The sequence below is a fragment of the Lupinus angustifolius genome, chromosome LG12 (assembly GCF_001865875.1).
Source record: "Lupinus angustifolius cultivar Tanjil chromosome LG12, LupAngTanjil_v1.0, whole genome shotgun sequence".
Taxonomy (NCBI): Eukaryota; Viridiplantae; Streptophyta; class Magnoliopsida; order Fabales; family Fabaceae; genus Lupinus; species Lupinus angustifolius.
The window spans coordinates 15,347,357-15,359,653 of NC_032020.1; the positions used below are offsets into that span (position 1 = coordinate 15,347,357).

A 12,297-nucleotide genomic window follows, 5' to 3' on the forward strand; every position below is an offset into this window, starting at 1 on the left:
CAATGGATGGTTAAACATGAATGGGATCTCTCTTCTCTTTGATAAAAATGGTATAGCACTGTGTTCAAGAAGCAAAAGCATACTATGTCTCGAACGCGTATGTATATCTATGTTTGTGACTGTTTTTTATTCCTTCAATTCTCTGTGACTGACTATGTTGAAATTCAAATTCATGTCACTTACATTGCATGCTTGCTACTATCATTGGTTTTCCTAGATTCACACGTGTTTGGATACATTCATTCATAACTATATTTTCAGCTTTATTCATCAATGCATGCATCATCTGAAGAAAGAGAGGGTAAACTATTTCAAGTAAATATGGTTCATGTAGCCACAATTACAAGTGCACTGAAGATTCCAAAAACCATTACTAATCACAAATCTAAAATTAAAACCTTCCAATAAATAATTATTTTAAAACTCGTAATCAAAGGCTTAGTCACTTCTACCACTCCAACCACTAGTAACCACACCTCGTCCATTCATCCAAGCATTCTTTTAGTAAAGTTGGTTCACAACATCCTAAATATTATTCTGAGCAATATAATACTATATAGTATATACTACATACTATCAATAAATTGTTGTGTAGTAGACTAATAACATTTAATCAAATTGCCATTTTTTTAAATTACTTCGTATGAACAACACAAGCAGAAAATATCAACTCCTGTAAAATGTCATGATTTTTGGTGCATGTAGTATATAATAATGTCACATATGCAAAGATTTAAGCAGTGGATATATACATTACCAGCACTGCAGCTAAACACCGTTCCTTTTAGTTGAAACTTGTCTTGGAAATAATAATTGTGAAATACAATGAGGAGAAAAAAAGGAACTTTATACTTTATAGTCGACTATATATGTGACAATGAAATTGCGTTTTGATTTTGTCTTGAAACAAAACTACTTTTGTAAAAAAATAAAAAATTATACAGTAAACATCAAACAGCATTTCAAAAGGAAGCTAGACAACACAGACCACATTATATCTTGCTAGGCAATAGAGACCGGATCGTCTTGTCCAGTAGTCTTTGTCGTTTGAGTTGTATCAAGCATTGAATTATAAGGCCTGTCTTCCCTCATGATTAAGAGTCTAGTAACTCTCCATAGTTCATATCATCATACATGATAAAAGTAAATTTTTAATAGTTCAGATTTTTATTTATTTTTAAATTAAATATCTTAAAAAAATTCGTCCTTCATATTCCTAGTATTGGAGAGTCTAATAGCGGAGAGAATCTTATTCCATGATTATTGTTCCGGACAAATTTTGTAGAAAAAGTCTCTAGATTTATTGAGAAGTGCATAGATTAACGGGTGAGAACTTATTCTAACTTAACCAAAGATCTCAAATTCAAATTTTTTAAAATACAACTGTATTTAATAGAGGATGCATGCTCACAGTTTGAATATGCTTTAGATTTATGAAAAAGAATATTTTGAGGGTAAATCCTGGTACAAAACAAAACAAAATAAAATCATCATTGACAGGTAAGAAATTGGTTTTACTTCAGAAGTAATCTTCACATAATGATTCATTGTTACTCTTAATCATGCATTATTATGCACTCGAGAAGTTTACCAAGAAAACATCAAATTCCACATCTCATTGAAAAATGCAAGCCACTTAATAAGGTCAGACAATAATTATGAAAAATGAAGACGAAAAGTAAGGGGGAAAACTGGAATTCATGTTGCAAATAGAGATCAAGAATTTATGCTTATACAAAAAGAGATATGTTGTCTACTATCTTATCTTAGTTTTGTCCCAATAAAAATATGTCATGCCAATTAAAGATTTTAAATATTCATTATTATTGTTATTTCATTATAATTGGTCCAAGAGTGCATGAGATAAAATCTTTGCTCATTAAACACATAATTAATGTTGACCTTCTAATATTATGTTACAAATTGTTAATCTAGGAAGTATATTTTTCAATTACTCTTGGACCCAAGGCCGGCCTCGGTCGGTTGATCTGGGCGGAAGACATTGTCAAGTGGGGAGTTTGGCTGAGGCGACACATCTGTTAAAAGATAACGCAGGTGTCCTAAGATGAGCTCAACGAGAACAGAAATCTCGTGTGGAACAAAAGTGTAAAAGCTCGTTTGATTCTGATTTCCAGTATGAGAATGGAGAGCCCACAGGCCGACGCCCGGAGCACGCAGGTGCCGAAGCACACCAAACGGCGCGCGCTTCCAACCACAATCGCGATGATGACGTTTCCACGAACATGTCAACAGCCTGGGCTTGGGCCACCATCACAATTCGCGTTGGTCCATGCCCCGAGTCGATTGGCGGACCGGCTCTCGCCGTTCCACATCTGACCGAGGCACATCGCCGGCCCCCATTCACTTCCCTCCCGACAATTTCAAACACTCTTTGACTCTCTTTTCAAAGTCCTTTTCATCTTTCCCTCTCTTTTCAAAGTCCTTCTCAAATTTTTCGCCGTCCGTATATAAGGCTACATGGTTTCTTTCTTGTCCCACCCACAAACATTAAAATTCTAAATCAGACCAACAAGTAAAACAATGAAGGCAACACTAAGGTACTTAACAGGAATTGCAGGACCTAGTGGCTTTGGCTCTAATTCAACTGCAGAACAAGTCACTCAACATTGCTTTTCTTTCCTTCCTTCTCATCTAACCGCTATCATCACCGGTAAGTGTGTAGTATCCACAATTTCAGATCAACCCTATAAAAAAAGAACACATATGTTAATAACAAAGTTAAAAAACATAATATTGTCTATGTAGTAGGAAACATAATTTAATAACAAAGTTGAGATTGTCTAACATTATTATACATTATAATGATGTAAGACTAGATAACTTAATGAAGTTGTTATTTTTGTTGTTAATTTTGGAAGGTGGTTCTTCTGGTATTGGAGCTGAAACAGCGAGGGTGCTAGCAAAGAGAGGTGTGAGAGTTGTAATAGCTGCGAGAGATTTGAAGAAAGCGAGTGAAGTGAGAGAGAATATCCAAAAGGAGAGTCCAAAATCTGAGATTCTTCTTTTGGAAATTGATCTTAGCTCTTTTGCTTCTGTACAGAGATTTTGTTCTGAGTTCTTAGCTTCAGAATTGCCCCTTAATATTCTTATGTAAGTTTTTATTTATTTATCATATTATCCCTTTCATTTCATTATAATTGTGATTACATTGGGTAATAATATGTGAGATAATTTATTAATTTCGTGCTTTGCTAATAGTTGGAATAAATTTATTTTAGAAATAATGCAGGAATTTACTCTCCAAACTTGGAATTCTCAGAAGAGAAAATTGAAATGACATTTGCTACAAATTATGTAGGTACTACTCTTCAATTTCTGTCTATTTCTATTGGTGGGTATGACTACAGAATATTTGACAACTCCAAACAAAAAGCACACAAACAAAAGTTAAAGAGGTGAGGAGCACATAATTTTAAATTCGAAGTGCATTTTTTGTGAGAAAGTTGAAATGCACTTCGAATTTAACTTTATGTGCACAAATTTTAACAAAAGTTTCCATTTTAACACCCAAATTCGAAGCACACAAACACACGGTAGTTTTACCCGTCATTTCCTCTTTCTCACTCTCTTATAACTTATAAGGCCCTTTATGAACCGGTTTTAAATCTACCCAAAATCCTCATGTTCCTAAATAATCGACAAAAAGAAGTTTTTTTTTTTTTTTTTTTTTTTTTGTGGGGAGCGGATTTTATATCATTAACATGTCTCTGTTTAAGGCTTGGGTGGATATACCTAGTGATTAGTATATATCTGAATTACTATATACTTTATCTCCAATATATAATGGTGTAAATTTAATGTTATTGGGTCACATTTTGACCATGCGATTATATATGATGAGCTCCTCTAATGTTCATTTTTAGTGTATATCAATTTAGAGAATTATTCAATAGGATGAATGATTGATATCATTATACTGGATCAAATTTTGATTTAAATTTCAAAACATTTTACTGTGCAAATTGCATGCCCTTATCACCCCAAATTCTATTTAATGCCACCTTTATACTGCCAGAAACACGTTTTTGTTGAAGGATTGAAATATATTTTCGACAGTGCACGGGTGATTTCTAATGGAAAAAGGTGGAGGCAAATGAATTCATCCGAATTTCCATTTTTTTGTGGGTTCAAAGTTAAGCTCCATCTTTAGCCCATTACGCAATGCTTGAATTGATGACATGGTGTTTGCTTTTCAATTAATTATAAGAATGCTACTCTGATTTCATTTTGTACGTCGATCATAAACCCTTGCAAAAAAGTATTTTTTTTTAGGGGATCTGCTATCTCAAACTTGTCCGTAACTAATCACAGTAAAATAAAAATTGATAAAATCATGGATATTTGATTTTTTAACTAACATATCATAATATAATTGGTTTGTGAGAGACTTTGGGACAGCAGATTCTTCTCCATTTTTTTTGTAGTATTATTTCCTTCACGAAATGATGAGAATGGGAAGCAAAGTAAACATAAATATCACTTATATAATTAGAACTGAAAATATATAAAGTTAAAATGGAAACAAAAACTAAATGCACTTCAAATTTGACATGGACATAAGGAAAAATAAAACTTGAGATTTTATCTACTTTTTACTTTTAAATTGCAGGACATTTTTTGTTAACGAAGATGCTACTAGAGAAGATGATAGATACTGCAAAGAATACAGGTACTCGAGGAAAAATAATAAACGTTTCTTCTGAAGTCCATAGCTGGGTGAGAGGTTCTAGCTTTCATTTCAACGACATGGTCAGCGGAAAAAAGTACAGCCATCACTATCTCCTCTTCAAAAAATTAAAATAAGTTTCATTTCAGTAAATTTTGATTATTAATCATTGCAATTCGCTTTTAAATAACAAAAAAATGCAGTTATAATGGCACACGCGCATATGCTCAATCAAAATTGGCCAATATTCTGCATGTGAAGGAAATGGACAGAAAGCTTAAGGTTAGAATGAGAAACAATCCCAAACGTTATATTCCTAACTTTTCTGTGTTGATGAACATTATGCTACTAAAGTAAAACTTTTTGTATGTCCCAATAAATTATGTACTGAAATTGGTAAATAATCACAGACAAGGAATGCAAGAGTAACTATCAATGCAGTGCATCCAGGCATTGCGAAGACAGAAATTATTAGAGCTCACAAGGGCCTAATAACTGGTTAGTACAAAGCTTAATTAATTTGATAGCTTCTATCCTTATTTCATTCTTAGCTAAGGTTAATAAAGCTACTAAATATTGGTAAAACTTCCATGCAGACTCTGTGTTTTTCATTGTATCGAAGTTACTCAAATCAGCTTCACAGGTTTGTAAACAAATATACTAGTACAATATACTCTTAGCAAGAGTGACAGGAAGTTATATTAGGAGTATTCTACCCTGCCGAGTTGCCGTCAAGCAGGGATACAGAAATTAATGTTTGAGGATATAGCAGTGGGATTTAAAATTATTCTTTACCTTGATGTGTATGGGCAGGGTGCATCGACGACGTGTTATGTTGCTCTAAGTCCACAAACAGAAGGGGTGAGTGGGAAATACTTTACAGATTGTAACGAGAATAACTGCTGGGGTCTAGCAAATGATGAATTGGAAGCTCAAAAGCTATGGAACAATACCCATGCCTTGCTTCACAGACAACCACATCAAACAGCAAGTTAAATTATTCCTTTCTCCATTCTAGACCTAAGTCTAGACCATTTACATGGTTCTCTCATTTAGCCGACGACATACCACAGTTCACCATACCCCATACCATGTAAGCAGCAAACTGGATACCGCAGAGTCGCAAACTATGTAACTATGGTCTAGACACCATGTATATTTACGCCAAGTAACAAGCATTAGCAAATTTTAAAAGGCATCCCAAAACATATAACAAGGAGCTATGGAGTAATTCCCTTCCCTCTGAAGCTCTTACATAATATATTTTGTTGTACAAATAAGATAGCATAATACATAAAATCTCTACCCCTCAATGTGCAAAAGTAGTTGATCTACTCTAACAAACAAATACAAAAATGGAAAAGTCTACCTTCAAAGTAATCAATTACCTTTTTAAAACAAATCTCACAGGCAATTACAAACTAGGAGATGTTAGATGGAAAACAATGATTTATCAAACTGCAACCTACAGGTTCAGATATGCAGAAGATATGTACGCAATTAAGTGTCGATTTGTTAGCAATTAGCAACCAGAGTCATGAGTCATGAGTCATGACATCAAGATTATTCAGGGGCCTCAGCAAGTAACATCAAACGAGGTAGCAAACATCCCAACCCAACTTTACTTCCTAACCTGTCATATGAGACCTCAGCATTAACTGACATTGTATGCATACATGGGCTCCCCATCTAATTAATGCACTCATCTAAAAGACTAAAAGATCTCTATGGTAGTACACTAGTACCTTATACCACTGCTTCTTGGAACTTTCTCCTCATTACTCTGACAAACTTGAATAGCCCATTTGTGTTGTTTAATTCATGGATCAACTCTTCAGTGCCTTCGAGTGTAGGTTCGCAACTTAACACTGATAAGATGAGTAAAGGACAAAATTTGATTTCATAATTATATAACTATAAGTACATAGTTAAATAACTCATTTTAAGATCATAACCAAAACCAGATATGCCCCTTACACATGTAATTATTGTTTTCAATGCAGATGGTGAAAAGGTACTCCTCATTTGGCTTGTTCAAATTTATATTCTTAAATGTGAATTTTACCCCTGAATAGCATTAGATAAGTAATAAGGATATCATTTTTTTAGAAGAAGAACAATCATGCATAAGATTAATGTCAATTACCAGGTCCACCTTCCACAAGAAAACCGAGGACCTTATTGTACCAAGTGATGGCCTCCTGTTCTTCATCCACGCGTTCAATGCTTTCATTTAACTTCCCTTCAGATGCCGCCAAAGCTTTTTATGGAAGATAAAAGAAGAGGAGCGGAGAGGAGCTTAGAAAGTTTAAAATATTTCTTGTAATGCAGATTTTCAAATTTCAAGTTTAGTAAGTACAACCATGTAAATAGCAGAAAGGGGAAGAGGCATATATACATAATTCCAAAGTATCCTGTAAGTTAAAAGCAAGTAATGAAGCCACAATGACAACCATTGCAAAGCATATTTCATGTTAGGTACAAAACAAATCCATTCAAAATGATATTAATGATTTACTCATAATCTGTGTCCTCATGTAATAATAAACTATATGATATATAATCTTAAAATAATAATAAATATATATAAAAGTTTAACTAAAAACTAAATATATAAATTTGCTAGTACTTGCAGGGTGGGTATCACAAAACTCGCTCTCGCTCATAAATTATTATTGCGAATATCGTTACGTTTTCACGGGTACTCATGGGTCGGATTTTTTTGCCATCCCTTCTTCATATTTTGCTTTACTTTAAATTTTAAATATTCAGATGTTCTCCGTTAATCATTTTAATTTAAAATTCTCGCCATGGAAATTATTAAAAGGATGTTGTTTATTTAAATATTGTTCTAATGCTAATAAACCAAATGATACGTTGATCTAGTGGTATAAGGTTGCACTGTATTTTCAAAAATATCAAAAGTTATCATGTATCTAATTCCTGAAAGTAATATTTATCGGAAGGACGGAACATTCCAAAAGTTATTAGTTTCTTATACTAGTACAAAAAAACAAATGGTCTGGGCCGAATAAGGTTAGCAAGTGCATGAGAAAACAGCCCAACTAGATTATCTCTACTTTAAAACACAAATAAATAAAAACAAAAAACAAGCAGAAGCACCCATGCAAGTAAACAGCCTTTCAAGTTTCAACACTACCATAAGGGCACAAATTCATTATTGGTTTATAAAACTATTTTTAAAATTATCAACTAAATTTATTGTTTTGACAAATCACAAATCTTATATGGAATGGAAGGTAAAGTGTGATAGCAGATTAAATGTCAAGTCTCACATGCTGAAGTAAGAATCAATCCTTCAAATGCGCTGGTTTTAAGAAGAGAAAGTGCAGACAAAGCGTAAATAATTTTATATGTTTTCATCAATCTTTTTGTCTCCTGAATTTGTTGATTAATTATACACTTTAAACTTTACAGCCGAAAGAAGAAAAGGTTAACATTAGGTTATAATCTTGAAACAAGTGAACAACATTCCAAACAACCAAATCTATCGATCATAACCCTTTCCATTTGATAAACTTCAGAAAATACATGGAAAACAATAAATGAGTGGTTTTAAAGACACTCATTAAAAAATCTACGTAGAAAATATGAATCAAAAGATATAATAGATCGGAGATTATAGTATTCAAATATAAGTCTAATATCTATAAACAGATATACTACTTCATTAACCATTTATATGGATTTATTAATAAATGTGAGGACTCGACAACTTTCCTGTTAAAAGTAAAACCTATGCGGTTCTGTATTAGCTCGCACTTTTTCATTGTTCCTTCTTTTTCACTGTCTCCCTTGAAGTTCCAGACTCAATTATTGTTCTAAAACATATGGAATCTAACACTTTGCTTTGTCCTTTACCAAGGTGTTAAAAGCAATTGTATGTGTAGAAAAGCAAACATGATGAGAATGAGATCAATCAAAGTCTCGAATAGAGACTGTAAAAATTAACAGATCAATTTAAATATAAAAAAATAAAGAATCAATTTACACCACAAAAAAGTGATATGTATTATTTAAACATAATATTTTATTACACATGTTACTACTATTCTAGAGTAATACAATTAGTAACTAAACTTATTTTTTTAGGGCATGTATTGCTTATTTTTAAAAAAGAATGTTGTCATGAAGTCACAATTACCTTCACAATCTAACAAATAATATATTAAATGGTGGCTTCAATTTTCAACCATAACAGCCGAAAACATAAGCTGCAGTGTGGTTGTTGTAAGGTAAGGAACTAAGAGGATGACACCAAACCTATAAAAAACATTTGAAGAAACCATGAGAAGTGCGAGGCGCTTGCGTTCGATCAAACCATTGGTACATCTCACCAAAATAAATTGACTCAGTAAGAAAAAGGTTTCCACACCAACAATGCCTTGGGCATAGTGTTATAAGACATACTAGATTCTCAAGGTCGATAGTTCGATTCCTATGAATAATATTTGTTGGGAGGAGGGGCAGCCATAAAAACCCAAATGGATTGTTTTCTTACTAAAGAGGTGAATAATACCTTGATAATACCAAACAAAACCTGATTACTGATTAATGAAAAACCAAAACATTTGGGCTCATTGTGTGATTATAGTTCATCTCTCACCAATAAGAAATAAATCTTCTTAAAAAAATTGTGATGCCAACCCAAAATTACTTAACCCCATAGAATGAACAAAGTAATTCTTCCTTACCCATAGCAAATAGAATGTTACACATGACTACATGAATAAAATACAATACCACATTTAAAATATTTAAAACAATCAATTTAATAAATAATTGTTTGAAATCACCGGAAGTTAAAGTTAAGAGAAGGCAAATCCATAAAAAAAACCTTAACTGATAGTGTAGGATAAAACGGAGACCGTTACAGATTCACCGTTGAAATGACTGCGAAAAATGAATGTACTTTCGGCCAATTTGAGGTCCAAAACAAAAGTGGGCTTGGGTTGTATCATATTTTGTGTCTCATTTTATCCTATTCTAATAAAAAATTGTTACATATTTAAAAAGATATAAAACAAATTTTTTATACTATTTAATGTGATATGATTAATTTGAAACATGAAAATATGAAATTTTGAGAACATATTATCTTGTTTAAATAAAAGTAGTCAGTTGAGAAAGGTCCCAGCGCGACAACAGAATCAAATTCATATACTGTCAAACTACCTATGTTACTTATTCCTAGTAGTGCATTAAATTGAACCTGTTTTCCACATCATATTCATCTCCCTCCAATTATTCTCTTCAACATTTTTTTATCTTATAGGATATTCCAAATAAGAATGTTATTAACATCCTACTATTATCAATTTATCATACCGGTAAAAATACTAATATAATGGTTTATTAATTAAATTATATATTTATAATAAAGTTATAAATATTAATTATTTAAAACATACATCTCAATAATTGAAAATGTTAAATGCATAATCATATTATAAATAATTAGTAGGTTTAAGGTTTGAATCATTATTGATATTTATAAAAATTTGAAATTTATTCATGCATAAATTGATTTTAAACCATATGGTATAATACAGTTTGACTGATTTATTAACTCATTGTATGTCTCATGAGGACCTGTTTAGCGGTTAAATCAACCACAATTTTATAACAATGCCAAATAGTAGTTAGATGCTTTAAAGCTTTTGGATGAGGCGCGACTCTCTCTGACCAAATACACTTAGATTTTAGACTATTCATGCACATATGAGACTATAACTAATCTATTATAATGATAACAGGCTTAACAGACAAAAGTAGTGTTTCCCATACACATACCTACATTATTTGTGGATATACTTATGAGTAGTGGGTATATGCGGATACTCAACGAGCTTTTTAAGTTTTAATATATATTTTATAATATACAATACATATAAAATAATTATTACATAAATAATAAAATTTATGTACATATTAAAATTATAATATATTTCAATTATTAAAATTTATTATAAAATAATATAAAAATAGATAATATATAGTTATAAAATAATAATAATAATATTGTACTATATATAAATTATTTAATTTAAAAAATAAATTTTTAAATATGTAGATACCGCGAGGCAGATATTATGATACTTGTTTTCACCCCTAAATTATTTTTATGGTATTCGTTATAGGTATTTTAGCGGGTACCCACATACGAATATTTTTGTCATACCTAATTATATCTTATACATATTTATGTTTTATTTTAAATATCATATATTTTAAGTATTTATCTGTATTCATATTATAATAGATATGTTTCTATTAGGTACTTTTACCGTGGTTATAAAAAAAAGCATATTTCAAACGTTTTATTCCGTTAAAAAAATTATATTTATTCACACGCCTTAAAAAATTTCCACCAAAATTTAGAGGTTGGCATTTTAAGCAGATGTGGCGAAATAGGGGCGTTATCAAGGAAGAAGCTAGTTAGAGGCAAGAGCGAAAATGAAAGTTTAAGATGTGGGCTATATATGTTTGTTGGTGTTTGGCCCCCACAATTTAAAAGGATTTTGACACATGCAATTTTGCATAAAAATTGCTTGGCCTAACAATTTTTAAGAAAAATAAATAAATTTATACATCTAGTCTTGACATCTAGGTAGGTGTGTATTTTTACACTAGTTGAATACAATTGTTTTCACTTAGGATTTGAAGTTGATGTGACAATCTTGGTAAGAGTATAATTCAGATTAGCTTTCTCCTCTCGTACCAATTTCCATTGCAAAAGAAAGGAGTGTTTTTACATGTATCCACTAGGCCAAGAAGACTATAAAGAGAGTCATACATTAATTAGAATTCAAACACTGTCATGTACAAAATATAAAATAAATCATTTTATGTTTGAATCTCATATCCTAAGGTTCAAACAACTCATTACTTAGCTTTGAATAAGGAGTTATCTCTCATGTGCCCATGCTATCAGCTAGCTCGTGCCTAGATTCCCAAAGGACGCAATTGTCAAATAATTGCAAGTTTAATAATTTTAAGCAACAGCATGATCACGAGGGAAGCCAGTATACATGTGTAATTCAATTCCTGAGTTTCAACAAAAACAAAAACAAAACCAAATGATTTAATTTTATGATTCATATATTCGCTTAAATCCCCTGTTGTCACGCGACATCACGTGACACCTTGCATTTTTTAAATAATAAATAATTCAAAGAATATAGAAACCTTTATATGGTATTCAAAGTGTAGAAAAATATATATTATTTTGTGGGCTTATATGAGAATTATATGATTCCTACACGTTCAGGATTATTAATGTAGTCATCACACAAGAGTAAACCTTAGTTAGTCTATGTTTCTTTTTTAATTATAAACTCTTTTACTTATCCCGTATATCTAATGTGAGATTTCACATTAGAATAAATTCAACAATCTTCCTTTTAAGTGTGGGGTACCACACACTTTCTGATCCGCTCCCCCTTAAATCTACCATGTCTCCCGAACCATCCGCTCTAATATCACTTGTTGGATCAAATTGCAACTGGAAGCCTTCAACCACCGGAGAGTTCCATTGTCACCGGAGTATGGAAATAGCGGAATGCCAGAAGTGAGACACCAAATCTTGA

At 31.9% G+C, this 12,297-nt stretch overlaps 2 protein-coding genes across 2 annotated transcripts; one reads left to right on the top strand and one right to left on the bottom strand.

Moving 5' to 3' along the window:
- Positions 2,476 to 5,922, top strand: LOC109361573 (short-chain dehydrogenase TIC 32, chloroplastic-like). Its single transcript, XM_019607067.1, has 8 exons — positions 2,476 to 2,671; positions 2,880 to 3,111; positions 3,240 to 3,319; positions 4,631 to 4,784; positions 4,891 to 4,969; positions 5,098 to 5,185; positions 5,284 to 5,330; positions 5,501 to 5,922. Exons 1-8 carry the CDS (start codon positions 2,542 to 2,544, stop codon positions 5,681 to 5,683), a joined length of 993 nt encoding a protein of 330 aa, XP_019462612.1. The 5' UTR covers positions 2,476 to 2,541; the 3' UTR covers positions 5,684 to 5,922.
- Positions 6,179 to 7,143, bottom strand: LOC109361925. Its single transcript, XM_019607450.1, has 4 exons — positions 7,086 to 7,143; positions 6,834 to 6,947; positions 6,665 to 6,754; positions 6,179 to 6,555 (listed from the first exon to the last, which is right to left on the bottom strand). The coding sequence occupies exons 1-4, from the start codon at positions 7,141 to 7,143 to the stop codon at positions 6,434 to 6,436; spliced, it is 384 nt and encodes a 127-aa protein (XP_019462995.1). The 3' UTR covers positions 6,179 to 6,433.

Coding starts and splice junctions, on each gene's coding strand:
- LOC109361573 (XM_019607067.1), top strand. CDS start 2,542: ATGAAGGCAACACTAAGGTACTTAACAGGAATTGCAGGACCTAGTGGC. Junction 4,785..4,890: donor GACATGGTCAGCGGAAAAAA/GTACAGCCATCA, acceptor AAAAAAATGCAG/TTATAATGGCACACGCGCAT. Junction 5,186..5,283: donor TCACAAGGGCCTAATAACTG/GTTAGTACAAAG, acceptor ACTTCCATGCAG/ACTCTGTGTTTTTCATTGTA.
- LOC109361925 (XM_019607450.1), bottom strand. CDS start 7,143: ATGGTTGTCATTGTGGCTTCATTACTTGCTTTTAACTTACAGGATACT. Junction 6,948..7,085: donor ACAGGATACTTTGGAATTAT/GTATATATGCCT, acceptor TTCCATAAAAAG/CTTTGGCGGCATCTGAAGGG. Junction 6,556..6,664: donor TGAAAACAATAATTACATGT/GTAAGGGGCATA, acceptor TCATCTTATCAG/TGTTAAGTTGCGAACCTACA.